Raw genomic sequence first — 25,838 nt, forward strand, 5'->3', positions numbered from 1 at the left:
CCCCCTGCTATGTGAACCCACAGCATCCTGAAGGGCCCTTTCAGAATTCAAGGCTGACACATACTCACACTCAGTAAACACCTGTTGAATGAATGAAAGATAAGCCAGAGGAAAGACATCCTAAAATACCAAGTGCTGCTGGATCTCCACTTGGCAGGTGAAAGAGAACGCTCCCCCAGACCGTAGTAATTCCATGCAGAAATCTGTGACATCCGCAGGTTCTGAACTCGGCTTTATGCTGACTCACGGAAGGAGAGGGGCAGCACTGGCAGTGTGGCTGCAGTGTGTGGCACCAAGTCAGACACGTGACAGGGACTTACTTCAATAAGCGAATCACATGACTGAAGCCATCACCTTCCATTTGCATTCCTTGATGTGGAATCTCCAGATTGGACAGCTGAAAACAGAAAAGCACAGTTACGTCAGACCACCAATTTTACAAAGGAAGCTACCTTTTCTAAGTACTACTGTCTCTATTCTCGTGGCGTCTGTACTAGAGTCACTCTGTCCCAAACTGACAACGTATTAGGCATGAGCATTGTGCCCCATCATCCGATTTCCTGGGAAACCAAATAAGACTGGTTTTCTTGTGTGATTCAATTATGTTTGTTTGAAAACAAAGTTCGAGTCATAGCCACATCTCATTTTTAACCACAAACAATATTTTTCCGTTTATCACTTTTCTGGAATACATTTTTATTTTTAACAACTATTTCCTCCGTGAAACCCAAGAAGAAAAGATTTCCACTTTATGCATTTACCCAGTGAGATATCATTCCCAATTGGAGGATTCAGTAAATGAGTTAAAAAGATAAATGCAGGGATAGTGCCTGAGACCTTATCAGTGGAACTACAGGTTATTTGGGTATGCCAGGAAGTCATCTGATCTAGCAAAGAAATGCCTGCCTTCAGCACATATTCCCAGGCCTTCTCTGACAGAGTATTTATTTATTTATACCCACCTTGTTCCAGAAAGGATTTAAAGCAGCCCTAAGCATTTCACTGAGCCCTGCTCTTTGGGCCTGGGAAGAGCAGAGGTTTAGGAAAATAGCTGCTGACCAAATAGGCAGGAGGGGTCCAGATTCAAAAGGAAGCAAAGTGTGGGAGGGCTTCTCTTCTATGGATCAGAAATATAAACATTCCTGGTAAGACTAGATTTAGTTATTCACATCTCAATATAAATTACTTTAAGCAGAAAATGTGCTTGCTTTTACCTTTAACATATCTTTTTCATTGAGAGAAGAAAAAGTTACGTTTTTAAGAGCTTGACTGAGTTCAGTAGACTACTACAGAATGTTACATGGCCTATGTGTGCAACAGGTATAGGAGCACAGGGAAGGGGGACAGAGGCCATATGCCTACAGGTGTCTACAGGGACACTACGAAGACACAAGCTTTTGCAACTTCTAGCCTGTGGGTAATGGGGAAGACAGCAGACAATGAATGAGGCATTACACTGCCCCTGGGCATCATGTAGCCTCCCTTCCCACTGCAAGGGAGTAACTGAATGACATTCATGTAACCAATCCACATGGCACGATGAAAAAGCCCAACAACACAGTTAAGTAGATACAAGCACGGACACCGCACAGTTTTGGAGCTTTGGCCAGTTCCCAGACAAGAGGACATCCGTCAAGCTTACAGTTCTAGGAGCGGGGACGCTGTGGACATAAGTATCTACTTTAGCCTATTTCTGGGCTTGCATTTTCTGGGCTACTGCTGCTCCTCACAATTTCACACCTTATTCTCGGCCTTCAGATCCCAAAACCCTATAAAGCAGCGGTTGGCATACAACAGCTCATGGGCCAAATCCAGCCACTGCCTGTTTTGGTAAATACAGTTTTGCTGGAACACAGCCACACTCATTTGTTTAAATATCAACTATGGCTGGCTCACACTACAACAGCAGATTTGAAAAGCTGTAATAAAAGACTATGACCCACAAAGGCTTAAAATATTTACCATCTGGCCCTTTATAGAAAAAGTCTGTTGATTCCTGCTCTAAAGAATCAAAATGTTTTCAACAAGTCTTCCCAAGACTATCATCGTCAGCCCAACTGATATAATCCACTTCCATGTTTCTAGGTCTCTTCTTCATTCCCAATAATTTACAGAGGGGAGGAGTCTTACAGAAAGTAAAACTTTAAACTAGAGGGAAATAATTAAGGTTTTGATGTATTACTTTTAAGGGCTGCCAATCCTTGGCCAAAGCCCTTTTTGGAAATACAAAAACGCAGGTTCTGTCACCTCCCTTTAGTTTCATGTTTGGGGATCATGCTGGATATCACGATTGTGTACTCTTGAAAGACACTAACTCTGCATAAGTCTATTGCTTCTTCCATAGGAAAAGAGTAAAAATTTAGTTTAATATTCTTTCTGACCCGCTTCTCAGAAAGGAACCCAATTTTATTAGTAAGCAATATGGACAGCTTCACCCACTGAAAAATGAGCCACCCCTTTATCAACTACCCATCTCTAAAAGGGTAAATAATGTTCCTAAGAGGTATACAAGTAAGATGTTAATTCTCAAAAGTTGTCTTTTTTTTTTTTTAAACTAGAAGAATTTACTTTCCATTTCCACAAAGAACAGAAGGCCCACAATTTGGAACCAGAGAGATGAAATAATTTAAGTCATGTTTTACATGTATACCACGAGATGCTGTGATTTCAACCCCACCCCTCCCAAAATATACAAGTGATCACAACCATCTGGTTCTAATGGAATTCATGTAGCTTTAGCAAGGCATTTAAAAATTACTTAGATACCCCAAATTACCTCCAACCGAAGTCCTACAAATGGCATATTTGTATCACACATAGCGACAAAGTGAGCTAGAACTTTATTGAAGGCACACATTTCTCCTGATCGTTTGGTTTTCTTGGGTTCTACTGGACACAGATCATCAGACAACTAGAATTTAAGTAAAGAACACAAGTGGGTAAAAAAAGTACATGTGATGCAATTAGTTAAGGCAGTTGTACCACTGTAACAAAAGTCAAGGTAAACCAAAACAAATGTTAATTCATTCAACAAATATTTACTGAGCAAATATTGACCTAAACGCTAGAAATTTAGTAGTAAATATTATGTATTTAACAAGCTGTCTTTTGGAAAATGGTATATAATTATTAATTAAGAGAGAAACATTTGCAAGAATACATAGACATTTGTCACCTAAACCTTATTGCTGCTCAGTATCTTAAAAACCATACCAAATTCTTTCCCATTTAAAAATGGTTAAAGAGCACAGCAAAGTTCATACACGCAAACCCTGTGCTCATCCCTGTATGTGATCGTACCTTGCGCTTGGTACTGCTTCTAGGCTGCTTCCCGTTTTTTGTACGATAAACTAATTCCTTGAACTGCAGCAGCAGGAGGGCCATGACAGGGCTGTCTTCACGATCTGCAGCACTCACAGACATGAAGTAGTACTTGTATGACAGCTGTGTGGGTTTATTGGGAACTTCCAACATCTCCACAACCTAAAAAGGCCCCAAATCAGAAATGAGTCTCAGAGACATAACTGATAAGTGTTGGATATTTTCCTCCTTATATCAAGTAGGGCTCAGAATTATATGCCTAATGTGGATGCCTTTTTTCTTTAAACAAGGACAAATCAGTCATGATCTCAAAAAAAAAGGCACTGCAATTAAATATGGAATTTGTTTTCTAAAAAAATAGATCAGGCTAAAGAACAATGATAAAAGTAAATGCAACCATAAACTAGAGCAAATGGAACATTTAGACTATCAGCGTTAGGTGTTCTTGAATTCATACCTTAGCTTATAAATTGAAAACATTTTCTGCTTAAGTCCAGCAGGTCTTCTAGATTTTCTAGAATGGTATCTATTTTAAATTGCCCTGCTGTCTCTCTTAACCAATGAAACAGCCTAAGAATTCCACTCTTATGGCAGAAGAAAAATGACAACTACCTCTCATACTTGGAAGCATATAAAAATAAACTCTGATTTTTCAACTGAAATATACAGTCACTGTGAGGATAATAACATCAACAGTAGTTAACACTGATATAGAGCTTACTGTGTGCCACGTACTGTCCTAAGTACTTGACAGATGTTAACACATTTAATCCTCCTAAAAACTCTATGAAGTAGGGATTCTTATCTTCATTTTTCTGATAAAGAAACTGAGGCACAAAAAAGTTAGGTTAATTGCCCAAGGTCTCAGAGCTGAGAAGTGATACGTTTTGATCCTAGAAGTCTGGATCCAGAGACCTTGCTCTTACTCACTATAACAGCTTACTATTTTCAAGGTCTACCTAAAATTTAAAAGTCCCCTAAATACTTTAAGAAGTGAGAGAAATGAATGCCATTGGACAAGGCTCTTGACCAACACATACTTTTATGTCTCTGTTCCTGCCTCCCTTCTCTCCACCTCCTCCTCCCCACACACTCTCTTCAGGAAATTGTTTGGTCAACACGTAAGCATAAACGCTGAGGCACCTGAGGAAATGGAAGGATTAAAAGTAAAATGGAACTTCACTAAAGCTATACGGATGGCAAATTAGCACATGAAATGATATTCAACATCATCAGCCATCAGGGCAGCATAAATTAAGACTACAATAAGATACCACTACACATCTATCAGAACGGATAACATTTTTTTTTAAAGAAATTACTGTTGTGGTTTATGGGGTTTTTTAACTTATTAAGTTATTTATTTATTTTTGGCTGCGTTGGGTCTTCGTTGCTGCACGCGGGCTTTCTCTAGTTGTGGCAAACGGGGGCTTCTCTTCGTTGTGGTGTGCGGGCTTCTCATTGCGGTGGCTTCTCTTGTTGTGGAGCACGGGCTCCAGTAGTTATGGCACACGGGCTCAGTAGCCGTGGCTCACGGGCTCTAGAGCGCAGGCTCAGCAGTTGTGGCGCACGGGCTTAGTTGCTCCGCAGCATGTGGGATCCTCCCAGACCAGGGCTCGAACCTGTGTCTTAACCACTGAGCCACCAGGGAAGTCCCGAATAGCTAACTTTTTAAAAAAAAAATCACAATACCAAGTGCTGGCAAGAATTGCAGAGCAACTAGAACTCTCACGTATTGCTGGCAGGAATGCAAAATGGTCTGGCCACTTTGTTTTTTTTGTTTGTTTGTTTTGCGGTACACGGGCCTCTCACTGTTGTGGCCTCTCCCGTCGCGGCTAGCACAGGCTCCGGACGCGCAGGCTCAGCGGCCATGGCTCACAGGCCCAGCCGCTCCGCAGCATGTGGGATCTTCCCGGACCGGGGCACGAACCCGTGTCCCCTGCATCGGCAGGCGGACCCCCAACCACTGCGCCACCAGGGAAGCCCTGGTCTGGCCACTTTGGAAAACAGTTTGGCAGTTTCTTATAAAGCTGAACATACACTTAGTGTATGACCCAACAATCCCACTTTTAGTTACTTATCCAAAAGAAAACTTATGCTCACAAAAAAATCTATATGCAAAGGCTTATAGCGGCTTTATTCACAATTGCCCCAAACTGGAAACAACCCAGATGGCCTCCAATGAGAGGCTGGTCAAACAAACTGTGATACATCCATACCATGGAACACTACTCAGCAATAAAAAGCATGAACTATCATATATACAACGATATGGATGAAAATCAAAGGCATTATGCTGAGTGAAAGAAACGAAACTGAAAGGCAAATCTACAGAGACAGAAAACAGGTCCATGGTCACTAGATGAGAGTGGGGGGAGGGTCTGATTATAGAGGAGAGCATGCGGGAGTTCTGGGGGATGATGGCAGTTACAAAACTGTATGCATTTTTTAAACTTCAGACACTAAAACATCTGAATTTTTACTGTATATAAATTATATCTCAATACAGCTGGCAAAAGTAAAATAGCAGAAAGACATTTAAAGGCAGGAAGACTTTCCTCTGTTCTTAATGTCCATGGTAGTTCTTCCCACTACTATGAACGTATCATCCTTAAGTGAGAAAGATGAAGGATGAAGAGTAGTATACATTCAGTTTTGGTCTAAACCACGAGAAACAAATTATTGCTTTATAGTAAATCACTAGTCACTGAAGCTTAAAGCCTGGCTTTTTGTTGATACTAAATAAGGTCAGAAAGTAATAAATTATAACCATTTACTTCTGTGTGTGGCTGGGTACAAAAGATCTTTGTGTGTTCATAGGTTTGATTATTATGTATATCATTTCATATGTAGACCGGGCAGCTCACAGAGAACTGAAACAACAATCCTGTGTCACGTGCCAGATATAGTTCCACAGCTGGTATTTTAGAATTCAGAAAAAAGTGAACTTCACATCAATGACAGACTTATTCATCGACATAAGTAACCCTAACTTAAGATATATCAGGCTACCTTTTTATGACAGTATCTTTTAAAAGTACAGCTTAAAACCTTAAAAAAAATGCACTCCCATTACCTTCAACCAACAATCCTGAATTACGTTGTTTCAAACACCTTAGAATCTTATCTAGAAATATCTACTTGGTATACACAAAAATTTCTACAAGCAGGAAATATATTTATAAAATATATGAGTCCATATTTCAAACTCTTTCAAATTTTAACCAATTCAATGATCTCAAAGAAACTACTAGAAAACATCTGGAGTGTGAAAGGAATGAGGATTTTACAGTGTACTGAAAGGTGCATGCAATCAATAAAATGGATATATATGCCTTCAATCAATTAAGGATGAGAAAATAAAGCTACTTTAGTCAGCCATATTTAAAAGGCAGCATTATGCAAGTTAACATTTGATTAGAGCCAAACAAGTTTATCTGACACCAAAACATCTCCAAACCTTCACAGTAGTTGCTTTCAAATTTTTTCTTACACAGAGATGCCTCATTCCAAGCAGAAACTAGGCCTCACTACAGGAGAGATCCTAGGGTGAGGGATAGGGGCATACCTTATATTCACCAACCCTGCCTAATCATTATATAATTTCTTACAGACATGATTTTCCTCTCTCCCTCATCCCTACCATCTCTCTCCCCTCTCCTGGGTTGAGAATCACCATACAAAATTCAAATATCCAATAAAATACGTTTACAAGTTAAAGCAAACAATAAATTATTCAAGATACTAATAGAATTACTGAACTCGATCACCCAAATCACCCCTTTGCATACTTACGATGTAGTATTGTGGAAGACGGGTAAGTTTAATGAACAGCTTATTCTTAGAAAGGTTTCCAATAGGATGGGTTGAATAATTGGACAGCTGTAATGTTTCACTGCTTATTGTAGGCAAGTGTTTTATAGATTGTTTGCAACGCTGTTGTCCAAGCCAAAACCTTAAAAGAGATAATCCAAATCACAAAATCATAGACTTTTCTGATTAACTGTGTGCTACTGATTTATAAATAGATTAAAGACCACTAAGAAACCAATTAATATGAAATTTAACTGAACTAGTAAAAGGACACATGACCATAATGATGAATCATTCCTCTAGTTTTGTACTCGACTGTTAGTTCTAGTTCTAGTTTAAGGAGTTTAAACTGCAGTGTGAATGGATTTTAATTAATAAGGTAGAATTAACTAGTATTAAGGCTGAGACACTGTATCAGTTTATTATAGGAGATGAAAGATTTCCTATGCTTTATAAGACAGCACAAACTAATCTCAACATCTTTTATAAAATGCCTGAAGTGTTTATAAAACAAAATAGAACAACAAACAATAAGTATAAAAGTATCTCATTTTGCTGGTATCACTGGAGATATTCAGTCCCAGTTTTTATACTGTGCATATAAAGTGACAGGTATGCCTAGCAGGTGCCAGTAAGTGTTGCTTACCTTCTTCCCCGCTCTCTCAGTTAAGCCACCAGATTTCACTTTGATGCTTCTACTACAGTACTCCTCTTATTCCTTTTATCTGACTGTCTATCCTTGAGGCTAGGATACCATATAATATGTGAAAAAGGGATAAAATGATTGGTACACAAACTCTCACTGATCCACAATGAGACAACTCAAAATATAAGAATACAAATATAGAAGCTTTTCATAGCAACATAACAGTGCCACAACATCCAAGATCACGATCACTAGGCTTGCCTTGCATAACAGGGCACAGACCAGTTTGGATGTTGTTGCATTTCTGTGGTGAGCCACATGTGATACAAAATATGTACTAGTCATGTACAGTAAAACCATGTTTAATAATATAATATTTTAAGGGCACTTTGTCAACTATTACCCCCCAAAATGTATAGAATCTGGAAACTGCTTTTTCACCCTGAAAAACAAATTTAACTACAGCTTCACAAGATCAATTGCTAGAACTATTAACAAAACAATGAAAATAAATTTTTAAAATACACCAATACTTGCCTCATTCTGGATGACAGTTAAAAACGAATATTCTGAACTTGCAAAAACTGCTTTCAGATCTCTACGTCCACTCTCATCAACATACCTTTGTGAGACTGGTATCTCTACTATGGATGTTATTTTAAAAAAACCATGGAAACACTTAAGATACACATTATCTCCTGTGATTTTCGTCATCAACAATCCAACCGAGATTAGTTACAACAAACCAGAAACAAGCTCATTTGCCACATTAAAAATCTAAATCTATTACAAATGTAATATATATAAATTATAAATGTGTGAATAATACATACAAGATATTCTTTCAAAGCATATATGGGATTGCTATTTCACTCAACTTTTTTTTTTTTTTTTGCGGTACGCAGGCCTCTCACTGTTGTGGCCTCTCCCGTTCCGGAGGCGCAGGCTCAGTGGCCATGGCGCATGGGCCCAGCCGCTCCGCGGCATGTGGGATCTTCCCAGACCGGGACATGAACCCGCGTCCCCTGCATCGGCAGGCGGACTCTCAACCACTGCGCCACCAGGGAAGCCCTCACTCAACTTTTTTGTTACGACTTTGCAGAAGAAAAAAAAATTTTGAGTGAGTTACGGGCGGAAGACGGAGGAAGAGTAAGACTCGGAGATCACCTTCCTCCCCACAGATACATCAGATATACATCTACACATGTAACAACTCCTACAGAACACCTACTGAATGCTGGCAGAAGACCTCAGACCTCCCAAAAGGCAAGGAACTCCCCACGTACCTGGGTAAGGCAAAAGAAAAAAGAATAAACAGAGACAACAGAATAGGGACGGGACCTGCACCAGTGGGAGGGAGCTGTGAAGGAGGAAAGGTTTCCACACACTAGGAAGCCCCTTCGCGGGCGGAGACTGCGGGAGGGGGGGAGCTTCAGGGCCGCGGAGGAGAGCGCAGCTACAGGGGTGCGGAGGGCAAAGTGGAGAGATTCCTGCACAGAGGATGGGTGCCGACCGGCACTCACCAGCCCGAGAGGCTCGTCTGCTGACCCGCCGGGGCAGGCGGGGCTGAGAGCTGAGGCTCGGGCTTCGGTCAGAGCGCAGGGAGAGGGCTGGCGGCGTGAACACAGCCTGAAAGGGGCTAGTACAGCTAACCGGGAGGGAGTCCGGGAAAAAGTCTGGAGCTGCCGAAGAGGCAAGAGACTTTTTCTTCCCTCTTTGTTTCCTGGTGCGCGAGGAGAGGGGATTAAGAGCGCTGCTTAAAGGAGCTCCAGACACGGGTGCGAGCCGGGGCTAACAGCGCGGGCCCCAGAGACGGACATGAGAGGCTAAGGCCCCTGCTGCCACCACCAAGAAGCCTGTGTGTGAGCACAGGTCACTATCCACACCTCCCCTCCCGGGAGCCTGTGCAGCCCACCACTGCCAGGGTCCCGGGATCCAGGGACAACTTCCCTGGGAAAACACACAGCGCCCTCAGGCTGGTCACGCTGGCCTCCGCCTCTGCAGGCTCGCCCTGCATCCGTACCCCTTCCTCCCCCTGGCCTGAGTGAGCCAGAGCCCCCGAATCAGCTGCTCCTTTAACCCCGCCCTGTCTGAGCGAAGAACAGATGCCCTCAGGTGACCTACATGCAGAGGCGGGGCCAAATCCAAAGTTGAACCCCGGGAGCTGTGCGAACAAAGAAGAGAAAGGGAAATCTCTCCCAGCAGCCTCAGGAGCAGCGGATTAAATCTCCACAATCAACTTGATGTACCCTGCATCTGTGGAATACATGAATAGACAACGAATCATCCCAAATTGAGGACGTGGACTTTGAGAGCAAGATTTATTATTTTTTCCCCTTTTCCTCTTTTGGTGAGTGTGTATGTATATGCTTCTGTGTGAGATTTTGTCTGTATAGCTTATTTTTTTTTTGCGGTACGCAGGCCTCTCACTATTGTGGCCTCTCCCGTTGTGGAGCACAGGCTCCGGACGCGCAGTCTCAGTGGCCATGGCTCACGGGCCCAGCCGCTCTGCAGCATGTGGGATCTTTGCGGACCGGGACACGAACCTGTGTCCCCTACATCGGCAGGCGGACTCTCAACCACTGCGCCACCAGGGAAGCCCTGTCTGTATAGATTTGCTTTCACCATTTGTCCTAAGGTTCTGTGCGTCCGGTTTTTTTTACATTTTTAAAAAATTTTTTTCTTAATAATTTTTATTTTAATAACTTTATTTTATCTTACTTTATTTTCTTTTATCCTCTTTCTTTCTACTTTTTCTCCCTTGTATTCTGAGCTGTGTGGATGAAAGGCTCTTGGTGCTGCAGGCAGGAGTCAGTGCTGTGCCTCTGACATGGGAGAGACAACTTCAGGACACTGGTCCGCAAGAGACCTCCCAGCTCCACGTAATATCAAATGGTGAAAATCTCCCAGAGATCTGCATCTCAACACCAACACCAAGCTTCACTCAACGACCAGCAAACTACAGTGCTGGACACCCCATGCCAAACAACTAGCAAGACAGGAACACAACACCACCCATTAGCAGAGAGGCTGCCTAAAATCATAGTAAGTCCACAGACACCCCAAAACACACCACCAGACGTGGACCTGCCCACCAGAAAGACAAGATCCAGCCTCATCCACCAGAACACAGGCACTAGTCCCCTCCAACAGGAAACCTACACAACCCACTGAACCAACTTTAGCCACTGGGGACAGACACCAAGAACAATGGGAACTACGAACCTGCAGCCTGCAAAAAGGAGACCACAAAGACAGTAAGATAAGCAAAATGAGAAGACAGAAAAACACACAGCAGATGAAGGAGCAAGGTAAAAGCCCACCAGACCTAACAAATGAAGAGGAAATAGGCAGTCTACCTGAAAAAGAATTCAGAGTAATGATAGTAAAGATGATCCAAAATCTTGGAAATAGAATGGACAAAATGCAAGAAACATTTAACAAGGACCCAGAAGAACTAAAGATGAAACAAGCAATGATGAACAACACAATAAATGAAATTAAAAATACTCTAGAAGGGATCAATAACAGAAAAACTGAGGCAGAAGAACAGATAAGTGATCTGGAAGATAAAATAGTGGAAATAACTACTGCAGAGCAGAATAAAGAAAAAAGAATGAAAAGAACTGAGGACAGTCTCAGAGACCTCTGGGACAACTTTAAACGCACCAACATTCGAATTATAGGGGTTCCAGAAGAAGAGAAAAAGAAAGGGACTGAGAAAATATTTGAAGAGATTATAGTTGAAAACTTCCCTAAAATGGGAAAGGAAATAGTTAATCAAGTCCAGGAAGCACATAGAGTCCCATACAGGATAAATCCAAGGAGAAACACGCCAAGACACATATTAATCAAACTGTCAAAAATTAAATACAAAGAAAACATATTAAAAGCAGCAAGGGAAAAACAACAAATAACACAAGGGAATCCCCATAAGGTTAACAGCTGATCTTTCAGCAGAAACTCTGCGAGCCAGAAGGGACTGGCAGGACATATTTAAAGTGATGAAGGAGAAAAACCTACAAGCAAGATTACTCTACCCAGCAAGGATCTCATTCAGATTTGATGGAGAAATTAAAACCTTTACAGACAAGCAAAAGCTGAGAGAGTTCAGCACCACCAAACCAGCTCTACAACAACTGCTAAAGGAGCTTCTCTAGGCAAGAAACACAAGAGAAGGAAAAGACCTACAATAACGAACCCAAAACAATTAGGAAAATGGGAATAGGAGCATACATACCGGTAATTACCTTAAATGTAAATGGATTAAATGCTCCCACCAAAAGACACAGACTGGCTGAATGGATACAAAAACAAGACCCATATATATGCTGTCTACAAGAGACCCACTTCAGACCTAGAGACACATACAGACTGAAAGTGAGGGGATGGAAAAAGATATTCCATGCAAATGGAAACCAAAAGAAAGCTGGAGTAGCAATTCTCATATCAGACAAAACACTTGAAAATAAAGACTATGAGAAGAGACAAAGAAGGACACTACAGAATGATCAAGGGATCGATCCAAGAAGAAGATATAACAATTGTAAATATTTATGCACCCAACATAGGAGCACCTCAATACATAAGGCCAATACTAACAGCCATAAAAGGGGAAACTGACAGTAACACATTCATAGTAGGGGACTTTAACACCCCACTTTCACCAATGGACAGATCATCCAAAATGAAAATAAATAAGGAAACACAAGCTTTAAATGATACATTAAACAAGATGGACTTAATTGATGTTTATAGGACATTCCATCCAAAAAACAACAGAATACACATTTTTCTCAAGTGCTCATGGAACATTCTCCGGGATAGATCATATCTTGGGTCACAAATCAAGCCTTGGTACATTTAAGAAAATTGAAATCGTATCAAGTATCTTTTCCGACCACAACGCTATGAGACTAGATATCAATTACAGGAAAAGATCTGTAAAAAATACAAACACATGGAGGCTAAACAATACACTACTTAATAACGAAGTGATCACTGAAGAAGTCAAAGAGGAAATCAAAAAATACCTAGAAACAAATGACAATGGAGACACGACGACCCAAAACCTATGGGATGCAGCAAAAGCAGTTCTAAGAGGGAAGTTTATAGCAATACAATCCTACCTTAAGAAACTGGAAACATCTCGAATAAACAACCTAACCTTGAACCGAAAGCAATTAGAGAAAGAAGAACAAAAACCCCCAAAGTTAGCAGAAGGAAAGAAATCATAAAGAGGAGATCAGAAATAAATGAAAAAGAAATGAAGGAAACGATAGCAAAGATCAATAAAACTAAAAGCTGGTTCTTTGAGAAGATAAACAAAATTGATAAACCGTTAGCCAGACTCATCAAGAAAAAAAGGGAGAAGACTCAAATCAATAGAATTAGAAATGAAAACGGAAAAGTAACAACTGTCACTGCAGAAATACAAAAGATCACGAGAGATTACTAAAAGCAACTCTTTGCCAATAAAATGGACAACCTGGAAGAAATGGACAAATTCTTAGAAATGCACAACATGCCAAGACTGAATCAGGAAAAAATAGAAAATATGAACAGATCAATCACAAGCACTGAAATTGAAACTGGGATTAAAATTTTCCAACAAACAAAAGCCCAGGAACAGATGGCTTCACAGGCGAATTCTATCAAACATTTAGAGAAGAGCTAATACCTATCCTTCTCAAACTCATACCACAATGTTCATTGCAGCTCTATTTACAATAGCCAGGAGATGGAAGCAACCTAAGTGTCCATCATCGGATGAATAGATAAAGAAGATGTGACACATATATACAATGGAATATTACTCAGCCATAAAAAGAAACGAAATTGAGTTGTTTGTTGTGGGGTGGATGGACCTAGAGTCTGTCATACAGAGTGAAGTAAGTCAGAAAGAGAAAGACAAATACTGTATGCTTACACATATATATGGAATCTAAGGGGAAAAAATGTCATGAAGAACCTAGGGGTAAGACAGGAATAAAGACACAGACCTACTAGAGAATGGGCTTGAGGATATGGGGGTGGGGGGGAAGGGTAAGCTGTGACAAAGTGTGAGAGTGGCATGGACATCTATACACCACCAAACGTAAAATATAGCTAGTGGTAAGCAGCCGCATAGCACAGGGAGATCAGCTCGGTGCTTTGTGACCACCTAGAGGGGTGGGATAGGGAGGGTGGGAGGGAGGGAGACGCAAGAGGGAAGAGATATGGGAACATATGTATATGTATAACTGATTCACTTTGTTATAAAGCAAAAACTAACACCATCGTAAAGGAATTATACTCCAATAAAGATGATAAAAAAAGAAAAACAAATTTGAGTGAAGAGTATCTTGTCTGTATATGTTCACTTTCAATGAAAAATAAATAGATTTTGAATTTTTTTCTTGTATTTTTTGTTGATTTTATGTATTGAAATGCAATTTTATGTCTGTTCACTCTAATAAAAAAAATGGAGGCTTATATTTTGAACATGTTTTTTCAAATCTTTTTTCTAGAATTTGTTTTCATTGCATGTTATAAAAAAAAGTAATCACATGAACAGATGCCCAACACCATTAGTCCCTAAAAAATGTAAGTAAAAACCACAGTCAGACACCTGTCCCACTCACTAGGATGGCCACTGTCAAAGACAGTAATGAGCGCTGACAAGGATGTAGAGAAATGGAAACTCTCATACACTGCTGATGTCACTGTAAAATGGCACAACTACTTTGCATACTAGTATGGCAACTTCTTTAAAAGCTTAAATTTACTGTATGATCCAGTAATTCCATTCCTAGTGGAATGAGAAGTCTAGCCATATATTTGCACATGAATACTCACAGCTGTGTTATTCATAAGAGCCAAAAAAGTGGAAACAATCCAAATGTCCATCAACTGATGAATGGATAAATAAAATGTGGCCTAGCCATACAAGGGAATGTTAGTTAGCCATAAAAAGGAATGGAGTACTGGTACATGCTTCAACATGGATGAATCCCAAAACATTATGCTAAATGAAAGAAGCCAGTCACAGAAGACCACATACTTTATGATTCCATTTATATGAAATGTCCAGAAAAGAAAAATCTACAAAAACAGAAAGGAGATTCATAGTTGCCTGGGGCTGAGGCTGGGAATGGGGATTAACTGTAAATGAGCATCTTTTTGAGGCAACGGAAATGTTCTAATTGTTCTAAAACTGGATTGTGGTTATGGTTGCAAAACTCAGTAAATTTAATACAAGTCACTGAACTGTACACTTAAAACAGTTGAATTTTACGATATGTACATTATATTTCAATAGTTATTTCAAAAAATTTAACGTCCCATGATAGATTAGTGATAAACTGGTCATTCACCAAAGATCATCTGAGAAGCACCACTGTAAGTGACAACCAGGGGACCTTTCCTATAAATAATGTGAGTTTAAGTATAGGTACACATTTGATAAGTTTAAAGCTTTTGGGACTTGACTTTCTGGTTTTAGGTTATATTTCTACTAGCTGGAACTGCCCAAAAGCGTTAAGTTATGCAAGATGTGAATTATCAAGATTTAAGTATTTAAATCCCACTGAACAGTCTGGCCCCACACCCCCACACCCCCACTCCCCCACCCCGCCATTTGCCAGTTTGGTTTTAATCTCTGATATTTATTTTTATCCCTTGGAATTCTGTTTTATCGATTTAAAAAGAGTCTGTTAGAGTTGCCATAATGGTACCTTTGTGTACCAGGGTGGTAATGAAACCTCACACAATTATCTCTAGCTCCATTTTCAGTTTTATTTAGTTTAACAGTCTGAAGCATTCAAAGGATTCTGAGACAAACTGAATGACAGTATTAGAGAAGCAGAAATGACTACTCTGAAAGTGTCAGCTGGTAGATTCATACCATGAAGATTATCCCAGATAAGAGCAAATAAGACTCTACTGCAAAGAACACTAGACACAATAAAATTCATTGTGTAAGTATTTGGGAGAGTGCTTGCACAGGAGAAAATGTGAGTGTCAAAGCTGAGTGAATCAAAGCTGAGTGTCGTGCCCTTCATACCTATATTTGCTCTAGAGGGGAATTTGATACAAAGCACTGCCATCTTGGACCTATTCCAAGAAAATTTAGATTCTAAGTACCAAAAGGTACTCAAGTTTCATGTCATAAACATTAAGGATAGTGGGTGATCAAGAGTAATGATGGAGAAGAAATTATCTTGTCAAAAGAAGTTTCCATTTTTAGTTTTGAACTACATAAACTCACTTAAGTTGCTGAATCCAAGGAATGATCCGTTTCATATCATCATTCACAGACTTCTCCATGTCATCCAGTGTGGCCTGGTCTATAACATAAAGTACTTCATTAATTAATTGCTTACATGAGACACAAGATATCCAGGTAGCCCAAAATTTAAATGAAAATTATTGTTTTAGGCAGAAAGTAGTGTTATTTTTGAGTCAGAGAAAAACTAAACGGAACGCATCATGAGGCATAAATTAACCTAATTTGTTTTCCCTCTTTAACATTTAGGGATAATTAATAGCAAATGTACATTAGCAGGAAGAACAAGTAACAAACAACACGAATTAATTCTTTGCCTATAGTTCAATTACCGAAATTCTTAGTCTAATTAGTTAATATTATTAATTTGTATGTATTCAAACTCATAGTATTACTAGACTTAGAACCTTAAAAATTATAAAACTCCATTAAAATGCTTATTTATTAAACACAAATGATCTCTGGCATAAGCACGATCTGTTGGCTGAAGATTAGCTTGCTAAATGTCACTTAGAATTTTTAATGACCTAGAAAATGCCAATAATAGAATGTTGAGCAAAAAGCAAAATATAAAATGAGTTCAACTAAAGAAAGAAGCATAGAAAAAATTAGAAGAGCATTGCTACGGGTTGAACTGCATCCCCCCAAATTCATATGTTGAAGCCCTAACTCCTCATGTGATAGCGTTTAGAGGTGGAGCCTTTGGGAGATAATTAGGTTTAGATAAGGTCATGAGGGTAGGCCCTCATATAACATTAGTGCCCTTATAAAGAGACACCAGAGAGCTTGCTCTCTCTCTCTTCCTGCCATGTGAGGATACAGCAGGAAGGCTGATGACTATAAGCCAGGAAGAAAGCTCTCACCATAACCTGACCATGGTGGCAACCTTATCTCATACTTGAAACCTCCAAAACTGTGAGAAAATAAGTTTCTGTTATTTAAGCCACCCACTCTGTGGTTCCCTGTTATGGCAGCCTGAGCTAAGACAAGCATATATCCACTAAAAACAATAATTACCAACAGGCAACTACTTTTTTGCTTCTCTCATTTTTACATGTTTAGTTTTTCTACTTATGAGTATGTACTGTGTTAATCATCAAGAAAACAGTTAAATAAAGTTTTGAGGAGCAAACAACAATTTCCTAATGTGTCACTTATCATTTAGCCATCATAAATGTGATGTGATTCAAAGTAATGAGGCCAGTTTTCCACAAGCAGTTCATAGAAAAATCTATCTTTATAGCCATACGACATAGCCATACGATATAACCAGAAAGCCTTTTATTTTCATCAATCTATCTAGCTTAATATTAATTTCAAATGGTAAATGTGCTAATATATTCAAGAACACTATTCCATCAGCAATACAAAAACACTAAGTTCCTAGTATTTCATCATTTCAGAACACCAACTTGGTAACAGAACATGCTAGAAATCAAACTTCAATTTCTACTGTGTTTAAGCCAGAAAAAAAATCCTTTCCTACAGGATTCTGTACCCTGAGTCATCTGAGATGTTTATACTGTCATAAATTTGTTCTTCAGCTGTGAATGACATTAGATTGTAGTCTTCTCCATGACACCCTACTATTAGTGGTAAAATAGTTAATCTAAGAAAAGATCAGCCATCAATATTATTACTTTTACATAAGAGAAACAACATGAATGTACTTCATACTGGGAAGTTTCACTTCTGGTACAAGAGAGTTAAAATGGGCCCCAAGGAATAGACATCAGCCAGAGTTATTCCTTCCATATCTACTTTCCATACACTGTTTATACCACCCCTCCCAATACCTTATGGCCAAAAATTTTTATTCTGCTTTTGTTAAAAGTATTTTTCTTTACCTTGAGTGAGTCTATCATTTAGTAACTTACCAAGTCCATAAAGCATCAACTGGAACATTCCAGAATGCAAATCTACAAAAATGTGTAGACACTCCGAATTACCACAGGGCTCCAAGATGGGAACAACAAGAGCTGGAAGTGCAGTCTCTATGGAAGCTGAACAGTTAAGAATTAAGTTATATTTCTATCTGAATATCCACCCCCCCCAAAAAATACATATATTTCTCAGTGAGTAGAAACGAACCAACTGCTGAATGATCCTGAATGTTACAGGAAAAACATAATTTTGCTAAACTGGGTTAGTAATATTACGTCACTTAGTAGCTCAAAAGCAGAATGTAGTCTACAAGGTGACCTGAAACAAACACACCCATCTCAAATACTACAGCAAAGAAAAAACCCTCCAAGATTCCTTTAAAAAGGCTAAAATAGCTCGTGAAAATTTAACCTTATCAGCGAGCTGAGTTCTAGTTTTACTTTCACTCAGTAATTACTAATAAGCTAATTTGAAGGATTTTCTTTCTGATATAATGGGAAAAAAATACTGTTTGGTAAACAGAATAAACTTCATTTATGGCCTGAATATTTTTAATGCCATTTTTCATAAAGAGAGGTTTTTCTGGCAATTAGGGCCCATGTATTTAAAAAAACCTCTGAACGCTATTAAACATTGATTATAAAGGAAAAGATTTTTTTCAAGTTATTTATGTACCTCATTTTCAAGTCACAGATGAAATAAGAACAGAGGCAACTGCTAAACACAAATTCCCAAAGCTGCCAATATACTCTTTCTAGAGTTTCACAGTATTTCCACCAGGCCCGATTAACTTTCCTCTTAATCTCACAAGTTGGTATAACACAATCCAGTAAAGGAGCAAAGTCCTGAAAGCACACCATGTGCTCATCACATTGATGACCTGCTAAAGGAATATGCTCTTCTGGTTACCACAGTCCTTTAAAGCTACACTGCAGGAGAAAGGCGGGGAGTGAGTAGAGTGGTAGCGTAGGCCCAGCCCTTCACCAGGTGTGACTTCTCTGTGCTACTTTGTTAAACAAGGACAATGACATCTTCCTGTCCACGCCATGGGTTCAGGAAGAAGCAATGACAAGCTTGTAAAGGTGCTTTAGAAAGCAAAGTGCTCAATAATGTACATTTTCTGTATTTATGTACCAAAGAAACAAACCAAAACCTCTTGTTATAAATTTGCAACAATTAAAATAGGTGATGTTGCCACTGGTACTGTCTATACAAACAAAATAATAAATCAAAAAAAGATTGCAGGAAACATTTAATCAGAGGAAAACAAACTGCTTTCAAGTGTATCTAACATATTTGCATACAAGTCTTTAACATGCAGGTCCAGCATAACTCATCTAAAACAAACAAAAAAACAGGACAAAAAAGGCACAAACGGGAATTTCTTTTACAATATTCTATCATTCAGACCAGTGTGACAAATTTAAAAAGTGCTTAGAGATTTGAAGCAGAGTTGCTGATTTTTAAAATATATCTGTACTGTCTTAATTCCTAATGGGATAGGAATGTACTCTTTAAAACAAAACTATTTTTAAAGTGTAGCAACGGAGTAAAACTAATTCTGACAATTGGGATGACAACTATAATTTCAATCTAATTAACAAAATTAAATATTTTTGAAAAGATAGGGCATCAGAGAAGAATACAGAGAACACAGTCCAAAAGATAGAAAATACTTTGATGTACATCTCTGAACATATTTTATGGCTGCCGATGTCTGTATTTTTCTTTACAGAAAATAAAATATATAAGGCCTTAAGGCATTTAAAGGCAACAGGTTTTAATGGAGTGTATCCAGAATGGAGAAGCTTATGGAGAATTAAAGGCCGTGCAAAATGACTGAGCTGCACACTTCTTCCTGCAGCAGGAATATATACAAATCTCCTCTTTCATTTCTCCCTATCTATTTATTGAGGACAAGATGAGGAATGTACCAACAGACAATAATGTAAAGTGGGAAGACTGAAGAGAAGCAACTAAGCCCAATTAGGAATGGCTGTGTGTGGTTCACAGCTTCTGAACTGACCTTGAGACCCCAAATCTGGTGCTGACAGAGCACAACCCAAGGGAGAGCACCCTGGCTTCCTAGAGTCAGGTGATGATGAGAAGGGGCTGCAGGGCAAGTTACCTTTAGGGCCTTGAACTGCCTTTTTAAAATTGCTCTCCCAGAGTCCTGCCTACCCTCCCCTGAGACATTCCCACCCCCCCATCTCCCACCCTCAAGAAACCACACAATGCCCCCTGGGCTGTCTAAAACCTGCTATCTGTACACTCCCCTAGCCCTTCCTTGAAATGCTCCATTCTCCCGAGCTACTCATTTCCTCGGCTTATTCTAGTGAGGAGTTGGAAGAAAAGCCAGCTAATTAAGGGTAATTGCACTAAGGGGTTCGCAGAACAGACTATGGTCCCTGGTCCCAGCAAAGGATCTGACTAAAGCATGCTTTCCCATCACAAAAGAGATCAAGTAAGACTACATGAGAGTATAAATGCATGAACGTGAATTTAAAAAAACAGTTAAAGCATATGTCCTAAAATGGCGGGTCAGCAGACCTTTTCCTACAGCAGTCCTTGTTTCCAGAATTGTTCCGATTAAAGCAGGGCTAAGGGGCCAAACCCCACGTGCAGAAACCTCCCTCTCCTTCAAAACAGTCTCCAAAGCACCTTTCTCTAACACTGAGGACTCAACAGACTCGTAGGGCTTGAAAACCACTACTGTAGCACACTCCCACTACAGTAAGAGATCCAGGAAGAGCCTGGACTAACATCCTCAAATTACAGATGAGGAGAATGGGGCCCAAAGAATTTAAGTGACTTGTTCAAGAGCAGAAGAGCAGCTGAACCCACATCTTTTGGCTACTCAAGCAGTGACATCTCTACAAAATGCTGCTAAAGAAAAATCTTCGCAACTTACGTGAACAACATGCAAAACTATTCCTAGGTAAACACACGTTCAGTCCATTTTTCAAAGTAGTTTAAATATCCCCCAGGCAATCATACTGAGGTTTTTTTTACTTACTAAGACTTGTTTACAGATGATACTAAAGTAAACCAGAGCCTATCAAAAGATCATAAACCCCAATTTTCTACAATCCCAATGATATTTTAGAATTTCACTATTTTGAAAAATTAGAAATAATTAAAATTAGAAAAATTAAGATTGCAAAAATACTGTGGGCACCAGGTAATCACAGCCAAAAACTGGGGTAGGAATAGTAAATATGCTCATTGTAATACTGTGAAACGATATTCCTAGAATGAAAGCACTTACTTTGTAAATGACTGACCGTCCCCATACGCTCTGAATATACCAGGTAATTAGAAGATTTTTCACTATGTGTGCATATCTTTATTTCTTATTTTGAATCCTGTTAATGTATTAACAACTCAAAAACATTTTTAAAAAGACAAGGGATATATTTTGCTTCATTCAAACAGGCATTATTTCATAAATACATTATAAATATTTGCAAAGCTGCCTTAACCTTTTAGAAGAAAAAACAAAAGAAGACTCATATTAAAATGTTAAAATAGCTTCTATTTCAATAGGAAAGAAAAGTTTTAAGGAGAGTTGATATACATACATTTCAAAAATAAGGTCAAGCTAAATGAAAAAGAAGAAAGTAAGGGGAAAATTAAGACAAGCTTGGTAGATCACAAATTAAAATGCAGCCTCTACAACAAAATCCGTATATCAGGAAAAAAATCATTAAGAAAGACTCTTCAGAAAATAAAAGTAGATACTAATTTAAACAAAAGAAAGACAGAAATGCCATTTTAAAAGAACCTACAATTTTCATTGGCATTGAAACCTCTAAGAATGGCCTTCAGTTCCTGGAGCTTCTGATGAGCTCGTGCATGGACACTGTCAATCAGGAGTTTTTCTATTGATAAATGATCAATCTGCATAAACAAGAACAGAATTGTATGTGCAATTTAAACATTTTTACTTCAAAAGCCCGAGAGTAGATTATTGTGCTCCAAGATACTTCCTTTTAGAATCACAATGATTAAGCGTTAACCAGTAAAAGAAAGCAAACTTAAAACTAAAAAAATAAATTTAAATGGTATTGATAACTTAAAGGCTACAGTTAACCTTCTGGCAACTATAGATCTGATCTAAATTACAGAATTTGAAAGAACATCTTAAAAATTATATTAGATGTTAAAACAACCACAACAAATGTACGAGCATAACATTCATTTAAAATAAGTTTCATAAAGGGTTTTAGGAACAATTAGGTATTTTAAAGGATTTGTGCTAACAGTTTAAGTATAAATGGTAAGTTATATTACTATATTCATTTAATCAAACCAATATTGAAATATATTGAGTTCTTTTACCTTCATGGCTCTTTCTACTAATTTGGAATCAGAAGCTGGCAAAGGAGGATCATGAAAAATCTGTAAAGGCTTGGAGACATCATTCTCATCAATTTTAATTGTAACTTTGTGAACAGATGCCGTTCCTGTTTTTCTCCCAAGAACCTGTTGACTAAAGAGAAAAAAGAAATATTAAGAATTTTTTCCAACACAGTCTGTTAACTTCTGGAATAAAAGAGAGACAGTCTATTGTGCACCTTATCCAGAGTCTAGAACATGGCAGGTCCTCACTGTTCGTTGAGGGAATATTAATATTGGGAAGACAGCTATTCTGTAATCCAACACAATATGATTTACTACATTAAAAAAAAACACAGACACAGAATTTAAAAATAAAACACATGCACACACACACAAAAAGGCCAAAACAATCTTTAAGTGGTGTCTATTCACCTTTGATTCCTTTACAGAAAATGGGAATCAAGCAAAGTTCAAATAGGGAATAGAGGATTGGAAAACAGCCTGATACTGATTTTCCCCCAAAAAACTTCCCCAAAAGTTTTTAAAAGGTGCAATTCAAAATATAACACTGTGATAAGCAAGAATTTTTTTAAAAATGATACCTGATAATCTAACCTAATGGTCTTTTAGCAATCTGGTATGAAGCCAGAGTAATCTAATCTTTAAGAATAGTAAGTTTTGAGCTTCCCTGGTGGCACAGTGGTTGAGAGTCCGCCTGCCGATGCAGGGGACACGGGTTCGTGCCCCGGTCTGGGAGGATCCCACATGCCACGTGAGCGGCTGGGCCCATGAGCGATGGCCGCTGAGCCTGCGCTCCGCAACGGGAGAGGCCACAGCAGTGAGAGGCCCGCGTACCACAAAAAAAAAAAAAAAAAAAAAAAAAAAAAGAATAGTAAGTTTTAGTACAAATAGATAAACGTCTACATATTTAAAATATGCCATGTTCTAAGAAAGGTGTCAATTATGGATGTCCTATGTGGTTTATATACCATAGGACTTTACCATACAAAATCATGTTGCTAGAGGTACACAGAGGTATATGGTAAATCAGATGTATGAGAGAAAGAGAGAAACAAAAAGAGTATTTACAGTCATTGCATGACCCCACCAGAATCAACTTTACTTACTTCCAAACTGAGAGGGAGAGGCACTTTCCTGCATGATACCTTTCCACCTGTACGAGGTCTCCCCACCGCTCTCGGATTAACATTAGAGTTTGGGAATGTAGCACTTCTAACTGAAGTGATAAGCAGAAAGAATCTGATGGATCTTGTTAAGCAAATCTAAGATATTACTACAACAGCCAGTGAAGTATAAGCAAACTTCATTTAACAAACGCTCTATTCCCCAAAAGTTGGCTATTATACTTCTCCAATGACTTATACAAAAAGTGTTGGAATTTGTGACATAATTTTAGAAAAAGGTTTTGTATTTAATTTTGAACCAATATAAACAAAATGTAAGGTCCAGGTTGCCCCTTAATTCATCATAGTTTAGAGAATATGGGTAGACTAAATGGTACTATTTTTTCTCTCCAAATAGTACTATTTCTACCTTATCATTTAAAGTTTTTACCTGCAAAGTCAATAGTAAAATTTAAAACTTCATTTTTTATAGACATATCACTATTCTTTACACTGGCCAGTTCCCCAACCCCCGTTTCCACCCAAAAAGGGTGACGGGGAGAGTTTAAGCTGCTCTAGTTCAGGACTAGGGGCAGATGGAAATTGTGTGTGTGTTGGGGGACACAAATTCTTTACAAATACAGGGCTCAAATTTCAGAAGGATACGCAGGCAGTTGTACATGTCCTGAAGAGGTTTCTCATCGGCAAAGAGCCTAGACTGTACCAGCTGATGGATAAAGTTGATCTGCATACTATGAACCAAGGCTCGCCCATCTTCCATTGGCAGGAGAAAAGAAGGTGGTTAATCAGAAAAGTGTACAGATTGTGTCATAGACCAACTAAGGAAGAGTATATTCACTAACGATGAGTTTAAAAAAAAGAACTGAAATTATCTATGAAAACTAGAGCGTACACGAGAGAAACACTGAAACTTCTGTGGTCAGTAGGCAGTTACAATTATCATAAAATCTACATCAGATTACAGGATAAATTGCTAAACACATGTATTATTCTGCAAGAATGTTTCAATAATATAACACCCAACATTTAAATCAATACATATGATTTAAATCATTATTTATGATTTACCTCCTGTTTCCTTATCCTCAACTAGAATTTCTAGCTTGAGAAGACGCCAGGGAACATCAGGGTCATCTCCCATCACAGTCAAGGTGGCTTCAAATTCTCCTTCCACTCGAAACTTCACTCGGCCATTTGCTTTCAGAAGAAGAAGAAGAAGGTCTACTTTGCTAGAAAATAAGCAGCTTCCCACTAACCTAGAACTTTCAGTCTCGCTCACGAGAAATTTTAAACAGACTTAAGAATCTTTCATAAGTGTTCAGACAATTCACTGGTTCCTGCATAAATAGTAGCCAGCTTCCAGGTCATCAAGAAACCAAAGGCAACTCTTCTAACATCAAGGAACAGTATTTTCTTGAGGCTCAACTCTAGGACCTAGTCTCTCCTCCAGCCCCAGGTAATCCTGCCCACTCCCCAGCTTCAAATACCAGCACTGTATTTCCAGGTACTAAAGGGAAATGATATGGCACAAGTTTCGGATTCAAACACCACCAAAATTGTAGGTCAAGACTTCATAAGGATATTTTAAAAGATAAAACCCCAAAAGCTGTTTGAAAAATATTCTAACGAGTCAATTCTTTAAAAATGTGTTTCAGGTACATACCAACTGTAAGATTTGCTAACTGAGGAGGAAGATCTGTGGTTACAAGTCGATGTCTAAGAATCTGGTTCAGCTGGTGAAGTGTAGCTTGCTTCTCAATTTTGGTAATTGGGTCTGGAGGAATAATTTTATCCTACAAAAAAGTTTAAGTAATCTAAAAATAATGTACAAAGAGACATAATTTTTACCTGCGCCTGTTCTAACACAGTATTTTCTTGCTTTACCCAAGAGAACCTCAACACTCATTTCTGCAGTCTACATCCAATAATAGTGACCATTACTATCATGCATTAGAGTGTCAATGATTCCACCAGTCCCCCAGCTAAGATGGTAATGCAACACGATCTTCTTCATGTTCTATTTATGAAACCAACTTAATGTCACTAGATGACTTTCACCACTTCTTAGAAGTATAAAATACAACAGCACCAAGTGAGTCAACAACTACCACAACAACAAATTTTTAAAAACACTTCCAAAAAGCAACTAGCGAGCCGTATTTTCACATCTGAAATAGATGTTAAGTTACCTTCATAATTCTGTTCACCCCCACCTAAATAAATAAATAAACAAACTCATTTTGATAGCTACTCACATTCTGGCTCCAATTTATTTCAAACCCGCCCCCTCCAAATTTTAATTATAGAGAAAAAAGCAAACTACATGAAATATTTATTTTAAAAATACAGAACAGTTTTTTGTTTTGGCTGGGCTACTTATTAATATTGTAGAATCCAATGCCAAAGCCTTCAACTTTTGAGG

General features: G+C 38.7%; 1 protein-coding gene across 3 annotated transcripts in view; it reads right to left on the reverse strand.

Annotated features, from left to right (window-relative positions):
• The window catches only part of MED14 (mediator complex subunit 14), a 74,649-nt gene that overhangs the window by 34,941 nt on the left and 13,870 nt on the right, over window positions 1–25,838 (reverse strand). For all 3 annotated transcript variants that reach the window (XM_082865248.1, XM_082865247.1, XM_082865246.1), the window contains exons 5-16: window positions 25,080–25,209; window positions 24,485–24,613; window positions 24,062–24,169; window positions 23,399–23,531; window positions 22,272–22,422; window positions 21,719–21,830; window positions 17,924–18,049; window positions 16,029–16,107; window positions 7,117–7,276; window positions 3,301–3,483; window positions 2,777–2,911; window positions 321–397 (exon numbers count right to left, since the gene is read on the reverse strand). In XM_082865248.1, the coding sequence (XP_082721374.1) occupies window positions 321–397; window positions 2,777–2,911; window positions 3,301–3,483; window positions 7,117–7,276; window positions 16,029–16,107; window positions 17,924–18,049; window positions 21,719–21,830; window positions 22,272–22,422; window positions 23,399–23,531; window positions 24,062–24,169; window positions 24,485–24,613; window positions 25,080–25,209 (1,523 nt within the window). The remainder of the gene's footprint in view (window positions 1–320; window positions 398–2,776; window positions 2,912–3,300; window positions 3,484–7,116; window positions 7,277–16,028; window positions 16,108–17,923; window positions 18,050–21,718; window positions 21,831–22,271; window positions 22,423–23,398; window positions 23,532–24,061; window positions 24,170–24,484; window positions 24,614–25,079; window positions 25,210–25,838) is intronic.

This window comes from Leucopleurus acutus (assembly GCF_964270905.1).
Source record: "Leucopleurus acutus genome assembly, chromosome: X".
NCBI lineage: Eukaryota > Metazoa > Chordata > Mammalia > Artiodactyla > Delphinidae > Leucopleurus > Leucopleurus acutus.